The following is a 17,654-nucleotide window of genomic DNA, read 5'->3' as shown; positions in this document are numbered from 1 at the left end:
CTTTTCTCGTCAAGAAAAAGACCCCAGGCAAATGTATCTCACATCCCATTTTCAGCATCAGTCTCAGATGCAGAATGAACCTTTCATTGACAGAAGTGCTCACATTTAACTAGATATGTTATTTATTGATTACATAATTTTTTCAGTAATTTCCTTAGAAAGCTAAAGACAGAAATGAACACACACTCATGAGCTTCCCAAGAAAGGCAAGGCCTTCCACAAGGGAACTTTACATTACATTTGATTTTATTATTCTTAAACTTTCCATGAAGTTCTTTCAAATATTACAATGTCTTTTGAAAAGCTCTTTGTGGATTAAGCCAGTTCACAGACATCTTTGACTCTGAAGTCCTCCTTGGTGGATGCTTTTATACCACAGATAAAACAGGGTATGGATAGCTTTGAAGATCAGTAATTGCACACAAAGCTTTTCACATGTTCGTCCCACTGATGTTGTTAATAATCAAAACATATTCCTAGGATATAGCTTACATGCAAATTATAGGCTTTTACTTTTATACAACACTTAGTTTATGTCTGTGACAATCTGACTGGGCTTCTTTGTAAAGCATACAAGAAAATAAAATAAGAGCATACAGAGATTTCATCTGTACTTCGAAAGCTGAAGCATGATGGAGCTGTTCTGTGCATAAACATGCCTCCAGGCTTGTCAACCCTTCACATGAAACTTTCATACTAACACAGTCAGATGCAAATACTTAAAAAACCCCAAAGATTATCCATATTCATATATCATAGATGTAAAATATTCTATCAGCGTATGAAAGTGACTAGAGAAGAAAATGCATATACATAATACATATAGTATAATTTATTAGCCACAAGGATTTTCAAAGAGACAAACCTCCTTACTGTGTCTCAACTACTTGTATGTATGTTTTTTTTGTTTTTACAATCAATATACAATGTCTTACATTATGAATACTACAGGTCTTGGACTACAATCCAATTTTAGGCTCCTTCTTGATTGGATCCTGCATAATTTTCATGACATTTGTGGTACTGAACCTGTTCATTTCAGTGATTCTGGTTGCTTTCAGTGATGAGCAGAAGCACCACCAGGTATGCTCATCTATTTGTGTTTAACATTTATTGCGCAGTGCTTACTCATGATTTAGGTATTCCACCATTGGATGAAACCCTTGCAAACTCAGTCCAACTCTTAAGAAGTTACTCATTTACTTATAAATCACACTTCAGATTTTCTAGATTTACGCTGTCCATTCCTGTTCAGACAAATCCCTGCTGAGGTTCAGCACAAGATCTGATTTGCAGCCTTCTGTTCACTCATTAAATCCAGCAGAAGTCTTAGACTTGTACCTGTCTCCATTGAAATCAGTGCCAAAACAGACATCAAAGTCCATGAGGACTTTACAGCTCCTTTTAAAAGTGTCACTGTGTCTGACCCATTTAAGCTGTTGAGAGCACAGAGCAAAATCCAGGTTGGTACTCCAGTACTGTCCAGAATTTTGTGTTTTAAATAAAGTCAAGCAAGATGAAAACAAAGTACACGGTCAATAGAAAACAAGGTTTTTTTTTTTTGTTTGTTTGTTTGTTTGTTTGTTTGTTTTTGTTTTTTATTTTATTTTTTCTCATTTACTTCATCTAGAAATGTTGGGTGGCTCACTGTATGTATACACCACTAGCTGTATGGTAGCCACCAAGGGAACTCCAGGCTCCCGTAACCAGATTTCCATGGGATTTGGCAGAGCCCAAACTTCCTCACCCAGGTTCATAGAATCCCACAGGACAAGGTTGGAAAGGACCTCAAGGCTCATCTGGTCCATCTGGGACTTTTGTCTTGATAAAAATACCGGCATGATGTTCTGCTTTGGCTGTTACTCATAGTTGTGGTTTAACTCATGCTTTGCTGGAGTGCAAGTTAGTTTATCTCACCTCAAATTGTGATCTTCTCTTATAGCAGAGGCTGTATCCACTTCTGGTCTGTGCATCCAAGTAACTTGCTTCTCACTGTTATTTCAGGCTTCAGAAGAAGAGGAGATTGTTGACCTGATGCTATTGAAACTTTTCAGTTTCTTCGGGATTAAATGCAAGAAGGAAGAGACACCAGTCACTAACAACCAACTGGAACAACCTGCCAGCGACTGAATAATAATTACATCGGAAAGTCACTTTGGGGGTGGAAGATTCACTTTTTAACCACCGGCTGCAGTCTCTTGACTTAGGTTACCATAGCTTCTGACTGAAACGTTGTGATATTCAACCAATAAACCATAGTCGACAGGTTATTTAGGAGCATTAGCTAAGAAATAGCGCTAAACCTAAGACAAAGCGTCGTGCACGCGCGCACTGTAGACTTGTATGTAATAAACAGCGTTTATTGCACGGTTTGGGTTAAAAAACACTCTTTCCACTGAGCAAGCGCGAAAGCAAAACGTCGACACCCGGCTCGGGACCGTTGCCCTGAGGGGATCCGTAACGGCCGCCCCTGACGCGCCCCCGTGAGGCGGGCGCTCTGCGCGGCACCGCCCCCTCGCCGCGGTGAAGATGGCGTTGCGAGCGTTACGGCGGGTCGGGCCGGGTCTGGCGCCGCGCTGCCCGCGCCTCTCGCCGCCGCCGCGGGTGCTCGCGGCGAGGAGGCTGGCCACCAGCTCGCTGGTGCTGTCTGGTGAGCTGTCTGGGGAGCCGTCGGCCCCGCTCTGTCAGAGCTGCCAGGAGGGGAGGGTTGGCTGCGGCTGCAGCTGGGCCGGCCTTGCGGGGAGCGGTGCCACAGCCGGTCGGGGCTGAGGTGAGCCCCCCGCTCGGTGCGCGGAGCAGCCCCAGAAGTCGCTCTCCGCCTGCGCGGCACCGGCGAGCACGGGTACTCCCGTGCGCGGCGTGCGCGGAGCCTGCGAGGAGCGGGGTGCTGCATCTCCCCAGGGCTGCGGCCGGACATCTCCATCCCGGGTGCCCGTGTGGGGACCGGGAGGGCCCCGCAAGATGGCTGAAGGCCGGCGAGGGCTTGTAGCCGCAAGGGGCAAGGAGAGCGCGGTTTCTCCTGCCCCTGGTGCTGACACCCTCCCGGTGCCTTCTCCCCTGAGCAGCAGGTTCTCCTCCCTTAGATGGCAGGAAACTTTTAACCTGCTCTCCATGCTGCAGCAAAAAGCCAAGTGGCCCTGTCCCTTTCCAACCCCAGCCAGGATGCAGAGCGGGGCGAGCATGGAGAACGTGAACTTGACAAAGGAAGTGGGTAGCTTGTCAAGCGGAAAGCAGGATCCTTGTCTGAGGAGCATCAGTAATAGGACCAGAAAGGGGCACAGCCGGGAGGAGGGAAGCCGGCGACAAATAGTTTAGGTGGGCTGACAAGGCACCTAAACCAGGGTTTTAGGGCCTTGGGGCTGTTTGAGCTGAAGTTTGTCTCTGACTCGGCAGCTCCTGTGCAGCACAGCTACAGAAGGGGTAAGGCAAGAGATGGGGTTGCACATTGGTGCTTGGTGTGAATTTTGCACTTGAAGTGGTTAATTATGAAGGTGTCTGTTGCTGTCAAAGCGCCCTTTGAATGAAAGCCTGAAAAATAGTGATACAGCAAACAAATTTTGAAAAGGTAAAGAGGACAATATGCTATAAAAGAAATGATTGCCACTAAGAAAAGGTCATAAACTTCCTTCCAGATTGGTTGGAAGACTATCTTTTTAAATGTCTTCTGCACCAAGTGAGAGAAATTTTATTTATTAGTCATTAGTTGCAATTTGAGTGAAAATCTAAGCTTTTTTCACTATTCTAATTGTTTAATGTACCCATTGTTTAGCTATAATTTGAAGCAAAACCGTAAACTATGGTTTTGTTTTAGGCAGAGAGGAAAAATGTTGTATGCCTCTTTGTGGAGGTGTGCGTTTTCCTTCACTCTTCAGTTATATATTTATGAAATACTTAATAGAGGCAGGCTAAGTTAAATGCGGGTCTGAATTCAGAATGTGTTGGTTAAGCTGATACCAAGGCCCTGTTGAAATGAATGAAGCTAGAGTAAATTTTGCTGCTTTCCTGGAAAAGAATGCTCACAGAAGAGACATGGTGTGCTTTGACAGTCCATATTTGCTTAGTTTGATTTATTTAGTGAGCTGATTACATAAGATCAAAGGTCAGATTTTGAGATTACTTATTAACTCTTTAATTTCACCTTTATTTACAGTGGTTTTGTTGCGTGCTTAGAATTCTTCAAGTCTAACTTTTTAATTTGTAGTTCAACAAACTTCAGTGCTCTTCCAACTGTTGAGAATGTTTCACTGCTCTGTTCTGAACTGATCATGGAAGTCTTCTGGGTTTCTTTTTATTAATTTTTTTAACCTTGACTTATAAACTAATCATATGCTATGTTGTTATCCTGCATAAAAAAAAGACAGAGGTTGGCTTCTTTGTGACCTGTAGTGTCACAGATGTTCAGCTTGGGTTTGAGATTGCGTCATTCTCCATTCTTGCAGTTTGTTACTCATTTCCAAAGAAATTCCTGTGGGTTTAATGTCTTGACCTAAAATGGTTTAAGACTTTTGATTTCTTCTGTTTATTAGAATGTGTGCTGAGGGATTTTTGTAGGTAGAAATAGTGCTACCTGAAATTCTCTGGGATTTTGGAAAATTTGGAAAATAATATTTGCATTTTGCTCTATATTTTTTGTGTACTATACTTGCAAAAACACATTGCTTTACTGAGGTCTGTAAAACTTGAATTGTCTTCAAAGATAAGCCATTTCACCTGAGACTTGCTTCTCTTAAACATACTCAGACATAAATGAGAAGATCACTACAACTGAAACAGCTCAAAATACAACTGACTTAGAAAGATTGTAGCAGGTCTACAGTGAGAACTTCTGTTTTCCTTCATGTGTAGACAATGCAGAAGAATTTTCACAAGTGTAGTTTCTCCAGCCAGCATGAGGAGTCCAGCCTAGAGGGAGGAGCCTGAGAGGAGAATTTGGAACTCAAGAGAAGGTCCAGCTGTGCTGTTCTGGGGTTCGTCACACAGGGAGCTCTGTTTAAGAAGTTGTATTCTCCAGCTTCTAGCACATCCCTTGCCTGATTGGATAGGTACTACAAGTGAAAATTAAAAATAAGTTAATCAAAAGGGGGGGAAGTTTCATGTGAAAACCATGGAACTGAGAAAGCAGACAAACCAGGCTGAAAATGCTCCGATTAAGAAAAGTTCCACGTAAAATGTCAGTGAGAAAAATGTTGCCTATTTCAATCAATTCTTCTGAAATTTCTCCATATGACTTTATAGGAAGAAATAAAAGCTGGTACAAGCTGCCCCAAATGTTACGGATCTAAAATATATGTAGATTTGCCAGATTGCTGTGAAAAGACTGAACAGGGTCTTAATTATGCTGATTTTAAAACTATACAGAATAATCGTGGTGTTTTTACAGTAACAGTGGTAACAGCAAGTGCATTTTCTTAAGTAAATTGTCTGGATGAGTAGCTTTGTTAATTTGGTCTATGTCAATTTGCCTTAATTTTACACAGATCTGTGACAACATTAAACTGGGAGAAATAGACTCTATAGGAAATGTCAGGGGAGGGAAGGGGATCAGCCCCTTTTGCTAGGCTGCAACTTTTTTACTTCATGGCTCTGTAAGTACTTTGAATTAGATGCTGTAGTGCTGACAGTTTCTAATGCGTCATTAACACTGGCCTCCCCTAGAATAATAAAGTAGTTGTCAGAAACAAGCAGTAAATATGCTTGAAAAGCTGCAATGCCATCATAGGAATGAGTACACATATGCTTCAGACTTAGAGTTTTGTTTGGAGTAGAACTACTCCTTTCGCTCCTGTGTTTTATCAGTCTCTAGATGATTGCATGTCATAGAGTGCTCTCAGCAGAACACCTAGTGAGCTTTTACTGCATCACTAATAATGTCACGAGCAGAACAAAATGCTTCTGTAAATTTTATATCCTGTTTTCCAAGAAAAACTAACAAAACTGACCTCACTAAAAAACCAAGCACAGTGTGACAGTGTAAATATGTTACTGTATCTAAGTGAGCAATGTCACTTATTTCTGAAATACCAAGTTTGTTTCATTTTAGCCCGCAAATTCACAGACAAGCATGAATGGATATCTGTTGAAAATGGCATTGGAACAGTAGGAATCAGCAATTTTGCACAGGTATCGATCCCTCCCCCTTTACCCAAGCCTGCAATATTTATTTATGCATACCTGTTCTTGTCCTTGCTCCATGGACAGGTTTTTTTACTGTTTTTTACTGGTCTAACTGCATATGCTCTCTGCTAGGCATGATTTTTGGACTTGGATCTATCACATTTCTTGTGAATGTTGCTTCAGCATCCTGATAAATTCTTAATCATTTCAGATTGAGCCTGTGGAGAGCTGAACTTTATGAGAAACTCAGTGGTTCAGCAGAATTCAAAACCTCCTCTATTACCTGAGTTCTTAAGGGCCTGAGGAGTTTATGGCTACATAGAGGATACTGTGCACTTTTTACATCAAATTCCCTTGAACAGGAATATGGTGCAATCCCTCTGGTTGAAAAACAATTGTGAATACTGGTACAACATGGCATATATTTATTACTCTAGGTTAGGAATTCCTCTGGGTTGTACTCGTGCACGTACTTGATTTGGAATGGTCACAGGCAAATTCAGGTTAAGATTCACGGTATGTGAAACTTGAGAAAATGTTACGTGAGAAGCTATCAGTGAAGTGGAAGTAATGCTTTGTAGGACAAGCAGCATTTCCTGTGATCTCTGTTTTTTCTAAGTAACACGAATACACTGTAAAATCTCTAGTCTTTTGTGTGATAGGGTACATTTGTCAGTGAAGAGGCAGGTGCCTGTTCTGGTTGAGCTGATTCTCATGGTGATAAGGCTCCTCATTAAGTCTGTCAGGACAAACTGTCCAGCTGTCCATGCCTGGAGAGGAAACACTGCATTTTCTTTCAGACTGCACTGGAAGTAACAAAAAAGGGTATTCCCTCCAATCACTGGGAACGTTGTCCGTTAAAACAGTTGTTACTCTAGCTGATGTGAAGATGAGCTGACGTATATATGCCTTGTAACTCAGCCTGTGGGTTATTAACACTGTAATGGATGAACAGTAATTGGGCATTTGGGTCATGATAACGAAGTATTGCTTTCCAAGTTAAATGTTTAAAAAGAAAAAGTGGAAAAATATGTATTCCTAAAAGAATGAGAACTAAATTTAAAACCAGAGATTACTTATATACACATTCTAGAGTTACTGTATCAGGTCTCTCCTACGTATAGTTTCTTTAATGTATGCTTTGATGCTTTTGTTTTTCTTTTAAGGAGGCATTAGGAGATGTTGTTTACTGTAGTCTTCCAGAAATTGGGACAAAATTGAGTAAACACGGTAAGTTTTGACTCTAATTTCTAATGAAGTAAGTATTCTAGTCATCCCACTTGCTCTTTGCAGAGATTAATTTTATGAAGTAATCTTTATGTTCATTAACATCATTACAAATCAACTGGATGCAAAACAAATCCAGGTTATTTCTACAAGAGAGCTTTATTTCAAATTCTCACTGTCAGACTGTGTGTGGTAGCAAAAAATACCTGCTTATTCAACTGTGAAGAAATTTTTAAGATATTTGAGGGTTTTTTTGGTAATGATTTTATCTATGCTGTTTTTTAAATATTTATGCTTTAATTTGGACTTGCTAATGTTCAGGCTGGCTTATTTGTGATTCTGCATTTAGGCACTTCATGAGCTGTACAATGCGAAGCATCTAATTGATATCAAGCTCTAATTTTTCTATGAACATACAGACTCAGTAATTTTGGGGTATCAACTGTAATCATAGGTTTTTGCTCATTAGTGATGTACAAATTGTTACATTTTTAATCATTCAGTTGTGTAGTTTTCTGCATTAAAAAAGGGTGGGCACTAACAGGTAGAAAATAAAAGCCTATTCCTGTATTTACAGAGAGCTCTTTCGCTAGTATATGAAGAAAAGGTGGTCATTAGCTTTAGACGTTGCAAAAAAAGAAAATAGAGCTACTGTGGTAAAGTAACAGGCCTCTTTTTTTGCCATCCTATTTGTGGAATAGGTTCATATAGAGCTGTTTTGGCCAAATCTAGTACATCACATTGAATGGTGAAACCCTAAACAAAAGGTCTTTTTGTTTAGGGCTTTAATTAACCAACTTGTAGTTTTATCTGAAGGAATTTCATTTCCATTTAGTTCTTTTCTGCTTATTCTGGCTTTAGTCTAATTCCAAGCTTTCTCAGAACATGTTGTTCTCTGATTCCTCTTGCTTATGCCTATCTACTCTTGTGACGGCTCTGTGTTCCTCCGCCTCTGTCTTGTTTGCTTGTGGCTTGGAGTTACTCAGGACTAACACTGCTCCAGGCATTGTTTCTGTAACTGACTACAAAACAGAAAAAAGCGGAACAGCAGCTGGGTGATTCCATCGTGGTGCTTGTGAATACTAATGTGTGCTTTCTGAGTGCAAATGTAGCACTCAGTAGTGTTTCTGAAACAAAACTGGCATTCCTCAAATAGCAGCTGTGTCTATTTTGTAACCGAATTATATATAAAAACATTTGAATTGTAGTTAAGAGAGTTTATTTAGGTCTCTTGCCCCAAGGGCTGGAGGTGGTTCCTTCTAACCTGATACCAAACCATATGCTGCAGGGCTTTAGCCAAAGGATCAGACTACGTGTAAGAAGTTTCCATCCCTTCTGTAGTAGCCAGCTAGCTACTAGCATGAATATCAAATTTAATACTGCTAATTGTTGTCATAAAGTTGGTGACTTCAATCTCTGTCAGTTTTCCTTGCTCAAGATCCAGGCGTTGTTCAATGGCTAGGTCATCACCAGAACATCTGACTAAAAAAAACCTAAAGTGCTTTGTATTTTCCTTTAAAAAATGTTCCACCATATTCTATGTTTCAGATGAGTTTGGAGCTTTGGAAAGTGTGAAAGCTGCTAGTGAACTCTACTCTCCTCTCTCAGGAGAAGTGACTGCAATTAACGATGCCCTTGCAGATAATCCAGGGCTTGTCAATAAATCCTGTTACCAAGATGGTAAGATGTCATTTTTATCTTTGGATAATGAATACCACCTGGGTTCTTGCTAGCAAAAATGGGTTTTCAATTCCTAGTTCTTTCCGTTTAATGGTGTGAAGATTTAAATGGAATATATTGAATACAGTTCAAGTGCAATAGAGTTTAACATGAAAGCATTAGTGTAGTCTGGTCTTTGCTGGCACCTGTTTTTTATACCATGCTCTTTTCAGACATAGACTGTGGTTGCACTTAAATCTATTTCCCTTCATCACATTTCTTTTCTGCTCTTGTAGCACCTCATGATACCAAGAGGTCAGGCTCTCTTTCTAGACAATGTCTCCTTGATGCCACTATCAGGCAGTACTAAATTAGACAGCTGGTCTGGCTCAAAGGCCGTTTCTTATGACAGGTTGTTTGCTCATTTTATAAAAAAAAAAAAAAAAAGTATTAAAACATTGTTTTGCCTGCACAAGAAATCCTGTTGATTGTACCAGTGTTAGAGGGCTTGTAGCCCATTAGGGGCACTTTTCTAACTCAGAGACATGAATGAATCTTTCTTGTAGGATATTAGCAACTGTTTTTCATTTCCTAACTTCAGGTTGGCTTATCAAGATGACTGTGGAAAACCCTGCTGAACTTGATGAACTGATGAATGAAGATGCCTATGAGAAGTACATAAAATCCATTGAGGACTGAGCTGGAATAATGAAATAAATCCGTATAAAATATTTCAATGTAGTTTGTCATCAATCAGTGAAGTACAGAATATCCAGTTTTGGCAACCTGAAAAATCCCACTTATGATCCCACATGTATACAGTGCCATAAATAATTACAGTGATAAAAATGTTTAACATCTGTATAGCTGCAAGACTGTTTTATTCTGTCTGATTTATGTAACTTCAGGATGTTCTCTATAATATAGTATATTGGGAAACAAAATTTATTTGCTAAAATATGTAATTTCCAAGAATCATTTGACAATCAAGTTTATTAACAACAGCCTTAATATGGTAACAAGTGTACACGTGACTGTTCTCTTAACCTGGACTAGAGCTTTTGTTGAAGTACTTTTCTAATGCTCCCAAGATACTGAAAAGGGGTGTCTGCCTAACCTCCTAATATTTTTCCTAATTATAGTTGCAGAGATAATACCAAAAAAAGCCATATCAGCTACCTCTTTGCATGACTTTTACTTCTTTACAGAATTTATTAATCCTTTGTTTTCCTTTTTCACTGTACTGTGTAGTCAAATAGTTCTGCCTTAGAGGCAACAGGTGTGGTCCTTGTCTTCTGATTTGTATGCTTCCTTAATACACAAAACTCATGTGATGATAGTTTATCAGCATTCTAAAGTGGATTGTTCAGCCTGTATCTTTTTTGTCTAGTGAATAGTACACACTACCTATGTCACAAGTAATTAGGGAATTCTACATTTTTTTTCCTAGCAACTGGTGATTTCAGAAGGGTAGATATTTGTGGGAATTGTGTGATCAGTCATAGTTTGGCATGTAATGGCAGACACATGTAATGTGTCTGTCAGATCCAGTTGTCACACTGCTGTAAGGACATTACAGGCATGCAGCTAAAACTTTCACTTGGCAAACCATTAAGCTGAAGCAGCTGATCCCATTAGATGTAATAGTTAATGAATCCACAAATGTGCATTCAAAGTTATTGTGACATCTAAGGCTAAGGTTGAGCTGTACAGACCTGCACTCCAGGGAAACATAATAGTACAGCAGAGTTTTGGTCTAAAATTTTTGTTCCACAATTTTCAAGTAATGATTGGAAGCAAAGCACAAAATGGGGATAAAAGGCAAGGATCTGTAAGTTGGGAGGGGAGTGTTTAATCGATATAAGATGACAAAGGCAAAATTCACATTCCTTTGGAAGTTCCGTTCAAAAGCACAGCTCTTCTAAAGGGCAGAAATACACTGCAGGATATACAGAAACCTTTATAATATGTAAAAATGTAGGGCTTTGTTATGATCTATGGGGATGTCAAAGTGATTGGTGTTTTTTTGGCATCTGAGGGGCTGACTTTTCCTACTGAAGTCACAGATAAAAGTCCTGCCCGGAGATGCTCCACTGCGTATTTAAGATCAAACTATCTTCTCCATAGGAGTTAAACTGCAAAGTACCTTAAAGGAGAGAGTGGGTTTAGCTGTGTCCCAGGAGTCCTGGCTTGGCAGTGTTGGATAAGCAAAAGGCCCCAGTAAACCTGGTGTAAATGCTTTAAAAACTGCCTGTACTTATCTATTATTCACAGCATCATGCACTATTTACTGTAACAGGCTGAGAGAGCTGGGAGCTTGATCCTGGTCTCTTTACAAGCTCCCTGTGTAAGATTGGATCTTTGACTTCTCTGTGCACTTTCCAAAGTGAAAGGCAAAGTTTGTTTCTAATTAGGCTGAGTGCAGGCAGAGGGAGGTAGGAATGCATGAAAATGTTTCTGTTTGATACTGTTTTTTCTACCTTACTGTGTCCAACTTTACTAAATAGCCCCTTCAGTCATTGCCATGTAATGTATGAGACTTGTGGATCTCCCTTTAAAGGTTAGTCCAGAGCATTCTAATACATCTTAATACATATTTTTTTTCCCTTAAAGTGTTTGTATTTCCTTTTGATGAATTAAATGTGGAATAATAATTTCTGTACTCCCCTAAAGAACCTGGGAAATAGTAAAACCTTGCAAATGTGACCTCTTCCTCAGGCTTTGTCCTCATCTGTGTATTAGCAGTGTTTATGTGAATCGTGATCATAGTCTGACATGTAATGTACCCATGTGTCTGTCCGATCCACCAGGCACACTGCTGTAAGGACATCACGGGAATGAAACTGAAACTTTCCCTTGGCAAACCATTAAACAGAAGTAGCTGATCCCATTAGACTTAATAGTTAATGAATCCACAAATGTACACCCAAAGTTGATGTGACATCTAAGGGTCAGGTTGAGCTACACACCAGTGTGGCTAATGACAACTTCCCAGAGAAACCACCTGAAACAGAATTAATTCAGCTTTTCCTTCCTGGTGCACAGTTGGAGAATGGACATTCATTTGCTTAAAGAGAAGGACCAGGAGCCTCTCCATCCTTACTACTTTTAGGGTTATTATATGACCTTAAAGTGATATATTAAATTTCCCAATTCCTCTTAAAATGGGAACAATAATCTATAGATGCTTTTCTTGTGTGGTTTATGCCGAGAGCTCAGGTATTCTGCAGTTATTTAGGCTGAAGGATGTCTATTAGAGCAAATATTCATATCTCTTTCTACAATTCACTCAAACTGAGTTATGCTGCCAAAAGAATGTGTCTGTACTTGTTTGATGTATGCTACTCAAGCAGAGCTCCTAGTTATCAAGCAATCCCATAGCCTCACCACACTCAGCAGCAGCAGGAAGCCTCGGGTAGGCTACCATCCACTGCATGAAGCCAGACTCTGCAAGGGCATGAATGCAAACTTGCCAGCGTGAATCTGTAGTGAATGCCTTTCCTCAAAGTGAAAAGACGGAGTGAATGTGCATTAGCTTTGGTCTGTGACACAGTTTGAAATGCTTTTCTATAAATCACAGGGGAGAAAATATGTGCTCCTGCAGAAAATGAATAAAGGAGATGAGTTTTACAAAATAACCTTTTATCTGTGACCTCTTAATTCTTCATCCAGAACTTAATAACACTCACAACTGCTGGATGCTGAACGCTGCAGACTCAGTGGATTGGTTTTGTGGGAAATTATGTTTTACTTACTTTTCCTACAACCAATAATTATGTCTGTGTATCCCCTAGGGGTTAATTATATCATCACCTTTCTTCTCGCCAACACTTCCTTTCTGTACCACAATTACCAACCCCTTTATCTCTCAGTATATCTATCTGAATAATATAAACTAAACATGTAATTAAATTTTTTTTATATTTATTCCATTTTCTATTTTATCTATATTTAGTTTTCTAAGACTTTTATCAACATTGGTCCTGGAGAAGATTGCATAAGTAAGATTTGGTCTGGTTTTCAGTCAGTGAAGTGCTGCCTCTCCTTGTGAATCTTGACCTGTCATGTATATAAATATGTATATCATGTATCATGTAATTATTACTTCTCGCCAGAGGGGAAAGAATCAGTGGTACAAAACTAGAGCAGAAGTACATAAATAATAACACTTGGTGATGTTTTGTTGAGCACAAAATAAGGGCAATGACAACTTCACTTACTAAATTAGCAGTAAGACAATTACCTCAGCAGCTCTGGTGATTGGTTTAGAAGTGCAGCAGATCTCAGTTTCTACTGCTCCCCTTCAGATGTCTCCAGGCAGTTGATGTCCTATGGATGAGGATCCTCTTTACTTTTTTCTTCACACTGATAGACTGGGAATTCCCAATCTTACTGTAGTAGTGGCTCCCATCACAGTGTTCTAATACACCAAACAGACACGTAAGGAACATGACATCTATCTTTGCATCAGCCTAGTCATGTGAATAAACAAAACTGTGCCGATAAATCGATCAATAATGATCCTCAGCTCCTCAACAGAATGTGTGAGGCTTTTCTGTTGTGATGCTGGGAGACATCACCCAGAGAGAGGCAAAGAAGTTGCACCGCCTGCACTGCGTGTGTTGGAGAACAAAACGGAACGCTGAGTTGTTCCTTAACAACTGGAGTTCACCCGTGGGTGGAAGCTGCGGTTGTGAAACAGGAACGTGCGGAGTTGTTAATTGCGTGTTAAAAAGACGTTATTGCACAATTTCTCCACACGGTGGCACTCAGAACGTTGAAGATAGGAACGGGCAGGGAGGGGCGGGTATCTGGTTCACTGCTCGGTCCCTGATCAAGGACAGCTCAGCTTCAGTGGCAGATAGCTCCGTGCGTCTCCTTCAAGATCTGAACCAGTCTTAACCACGTCTTGCTTCACTGAAAATGCTTAAAACCCTCTCCTCACAGCACTACATGTCACACAGGAATTAACTCGAACCTCATTTTATTGTACATATCACGTTAGCATCTCTCTCCTCCCTCAGGCTGCTCTTACTCCTTCCTGCAGTACATCTAAAACCTGGCCCGATGCGGAAGGGGTGTCCATAGCAGGCTAAAATGGTACTAAGTTCCCAACATGATGCCAGCCATTAAACCAGTAGGAGCTTTTCAATAATAGAGCAGAGATTGACTGAGAGCTTAGGGGAAAACCAGTTTTCCATCAAAGTCAAAGGGGAAACTGCTTTAACATTAATGAAGCTGCATCAAGCGTAGGGAGACTACAAAAACAACTTATGTCACACAGTGCCATTTCTGCAGACAAAATGTGTTTTAGTGTGGTGAAATGGGACTGGACTAATTGGACACTGAACACCACTGAGTAAGCCATTTCTAGGGAGTATGACCTCATGGCTTTAAAACAGTATTAGGAGACTCCTGAGCAATGTCCATCAGCATAAATTATCAGCATGCTGCATGCAGATGGCCCAGACAGGCTTTGAGAGTATCCTCAATGTAACCTCCTCTACTTTCCCCACACTACTTGAGACACAGTCTTAGAGGAGCAGTCCTTGGCAGGAGAATTTAACCTGCGGTATCTGGATTGGCTAGAGTGTGTCCCACGATATAGATATCCCTCTCCTCCTGACAAAGCATAATTGAGCCACTTGATCTATTTTAATGCAGTACAAGCATCCTACATCCTCTGCTATTAGGATGTTTTATTTGTCATTTGTTTATAATGTTAAATTATTTATGCTATTGAATGTATTTTTCTGAAGAGATGTATTTTAATGGAGGTACTTGTGGCTTTCTCTAACCATTAAAATCAATCCACAGGATAGGATGAGTCTGCACTTCTCAGGATTCAAGAGCACTTCTGGTTTTCAGCCATCATGCCCCTCTCCTCTTCACTGCTTAAGTATTCTTGGCCACTCCTGTCTGTTCTGACAATCTCCACTTGTGCCACAGCTGTCAAGGCAATGCCAGTGATAAAGCTGTGCAGCACCACCATTGCACAGGTCTTTTCTTTCCGCAATCTTTCCGCAATGTTCTAATCCTCATTTACAACTGAAGCATGTTTTTGTCTACTTCCCATACCTTACATAGGTGTAACAAGCAACTGGAGGACACTGTGGTCCTTTAATGCATGCCTCTGCTTCTATGTCACCTAAAGTAGTATTTCTAATTGGGAATCTAACACGGTTTTGCAACAGGCTGCTGTTTAGAGGAAGCACAGACCCCCCCCTATTTCTCCTTTCAGCCGGCCCCTGTATACATGGAGGGATGCAAGAAAGAAGAGGCTGTCATCCTCAGGCCAAAGAAAAAGGTTGGGGACCATGGCTCTAGACCATGACAACAACTCTAGCTCCTGCAATGAGACTGCATGAGAACCTGAGCTGCCCATGGCAGGGGTTGGAGCTGGATGATGGTAAGTTCCGTCCCAACCCAAACTGTTGTTTGATTCTACGATCTCACAGTCCCTGCTGTGGAAAGACCAGGATCTTGCTCTCTCCTCCTCCTCTTTACCCTCTCCCTTCTCTCTGTACCTGACCCTCCTCACTCCTGCTGCCTCTGCTCATCGCAGGGCTCCCCATTCATGAGATGGCCATTCATGAGATGGCCATGGCTTTCAGTCATGGCCCAGTCCCTCAGCCAGTTCAACTCATCGGTCAGACCAAAGGTGTTGGCAGAAAGCACCCAGAGAGTGACATTAAGAAACAGGGAGTGTTATTATCATTGTCATTAGCACTACTACATGAATAGTTCATACATTTTAACACTTGTTATTAGTAAGGTTCTTTCATCTACAGTAATCCTGATTAGTAATCAGATGAATTACTGTAGCAATATTGTGCCCTGTGTGTGAGCGAAAAAGTAAAGAAAAATTAATCCAAGATGAAAGAACAATTTAGAACTATTCCTGGTTTTTTTTATATTTTAGATCACCATGACTTCATTATGAACTTCACCCAGAACTGTAATCTCTTTATTTCAGGATCACTCAAGCATAGCAGCAGTTCTAAATTCAAAGCATATGCCTCACCAAAAAGAAAAGTGAAATTACATTGTATTATACAAATTATGCAGTATAATATTTATATAATGGCACCTTCAGAAAACAGTTCTGGATTCTGTAATTTATGTTCATTTTTACTTGAATAAAAAGATTAGATGTTAAATAAGGAAATATTCCCTCGGGGGGGGGGGGGGGGAATTAAACCTGAGGCTACATTTTAATTACTTTGTCCTTCTAAAGAAATACATGAAAACATTATTACTATTAATAATAGTAATGAGAAAGCTAAGAAGATGTTTCTGAAAAAGTATAGGAATAAAAGTTGTACTAATTACATAAGAACAAATATGGAACATTCCTTCTCCTTATGGCCATATGGCTTTTATCTGTATTTAAAAAAAGGCTTTAAAAGTGTTATTCAAGAAAAGCAGGAAACTGTTCTGGTCATTGTAAGGTAAGGTGCTGTCTACAGTGAAAGACTATGAAAAATAGCTCATTATAACAATGCAAGAAGCAAATACTTTGAATTCAGCAATTAGCAGAGAAAGAATATTTGGAAGAGTATTTACAGTTCGTTCAGCCAATACCTAGATAGCCTCTATTCTGCCTCACCACTGGCGGAAGACAAGCTCTTTAAAAGAAACTGGCGCATATACATGGGGCTTAGAAACCTTTCTCCTAGTCCTTCAGCACTGAAAAGGACTGAAGGCTGGAGAAGGCTGAGGTTCTCAATGACTTTGCCTCAGTCTTCACTGGCAAAGTCTCTGATCACACCAGCCAAGTCTTGGAAGGCAGACGCAGGGACTGTGAGAATGAAGACCTTGGGCCCACCATAGGAGAAGAACTGGTTTGAGACCATCTTAAAAACCTGAATGTGCACAAGTCCATGGGACCTGATGAAATCCATCCACGGGTCCTGAAGGAGCTGGCAAATGAAGTTGCTAGGCCACTCTCCATCATATGTGAAAAATCATGGCAGTCAGGTGAAGTTCCTGACGACTGGAAAAAGGGAAATATAACCCCCATTTTCAAGAAGGGGAAAATGGATGACCCGGGGAATTACAGACCAGTCAGTCTCACCTCTGTGCCTGGCAAAATCTTGGAGCAGATTCTCCTGGAAGGCATGCTAAGGCACATGAAAAACAACAAGGTGCTTGGTGACAGCCAGCATGGCTTCACTAAGGGCAAATCCTGCCTGACCAATTTGGTGGCCTTCTATGATGGGGCTACAGAACTGATGGACAGCGGTAAAGCAGTTGATGTCATCTACGTGGATTTGTGCAAAGCATTCGATGCTGTCCCACACGACATCCTTGTCTCTAAATTGGAGAGACATCAACTTGATGAATGGAGCACTCGGTGGATAAAGAACAGGCTGGATGGCTGCACACGAAGAGTTATGGTCAATGGCTCAATGTCCAGCTGGAGACCAGTAACGAGTGGTGTCCCCCAGGGATCGGTGTTGGGACCGGTCTTGTTCAACATCTTCGTTGCTGACATAGACAGTGGGATTGAGTGCGCCCTCAGCAAGTTTGCCAATGACACCAAGCTGTGTGGTTCGGTTGATACGCTGGAGAGAAGGAATGCCATCCAGAGGGACCTTGACACGCTTGTGAGGTGGGCTGATGCCAACCTCATGAAGTTTAACCATGCCAAG

At 40.7% G+C, this 17,654-nt stretch overlaps 2 protein-coding genes across 3 annotated transcripts in view; both read left to right on the top strand.

The window, feature by feature from the left end:
* PKD1L3 (polycystin 1 like 3, transient receptor potential channel interacting) overlaps positions 1-2,349 on the top strand; it is a 42,323-nt gene extending 39,974 nt beyond the window's left edge. The window contains exons 43-44 of the mRNA XM_061372810.1: positions 952-1,083; positions 2,005-2,349. Coding sequence (XP_061228794.1) covers positions 952-1,083; positions 2,005-2,130 — 258 coding nt within the window. The 3' untranslated portion in view covers positions 2,131-2,349. The remainder of the gene's footprint in view (positions 1-951; positions 1,084-2,004) is intronic.
* A 144-nt stretch (positions 2,350-2,493) lies between these two features.
* Positions 2,494-9,731, top strand: GCSH (glycine cleavage system protein H). 2 transcript variants are annotated; one of them, XM_061372788.1, is made up of 5 exons: positions 2,494-2,650; positions 6,041-6,120; positions 7,281-7,344; positions 8,890-9,021; positions 9,602-9,731. In XM_061372788.1, exons 1-5 carry the CDS (start codon positions 2,530-2,532, stop codon positions 9,697-9,699), a joined length of 495 nt encoding a protein of 164 aa, XP_061228772.1. In that variant the 5' UTR covers positions 2,494-2,529; the 3' UTR covers positions 9,700-9,731. The 2 variants fall into 2 exon arrangements, with proteins under 2 accessions (XP_061228772.1, XP_061228771.1); XM_061372787.1 differs by having other exon boundaries at positions 2,510-2,650; positions 6,026-6,120.
* Positions 9,732-17,654: the final 7,923 nt, after the last annotated feature.

This window comes from Neopsephotus bourkii, unplaced genomic scaffold (genome assembly GCF_033783945.1).
Source record: "Neopsephotus bourkii isolate Nb327-2 ecotype Australia unplaced genomic scaffold, CSIRO-AGI_Nbou_v1 NB_1616, whole genome shotgun sequence".
NCBI classification, from domain to species: Eukaryota; Metazoa; Chordata; class Aves; order Psittaciformes; family Psittacidae; genus Neopsephotus; species Neopsephotus bourkii.
The sequence above is the reverse complement of the archived record's forward strand: the minus strand, read 5'-3'. Positions and strand labels throughout refer to the sequence as shown.

Excerpts from the sequence above, each read along its gene's own strand:
- GCSH (XM_061372787.1), top strand. The coding sequence starts at position 2,530 with ATGGCGTTGCGAGCGTTACGGCGGGTCGGGCCGGGTCTGGCGCCGCGC. Across the intron at positions 2,651-6,025 it reads CAGCTCGCTGGTGCTGTCTG|TTTGTTTCATTTTAGCCCGC; the intron begins GTGAGCTGTCTG and ends TGAAATACCAAG. Across the intron at positions 6,121-7,280 it reads GAATCAGCAATTTTGCACAG|GAGGCATTAGGAGATGTTGT; the intron begins GTATCGATCCCT and ends TTTTCTTTTAAG.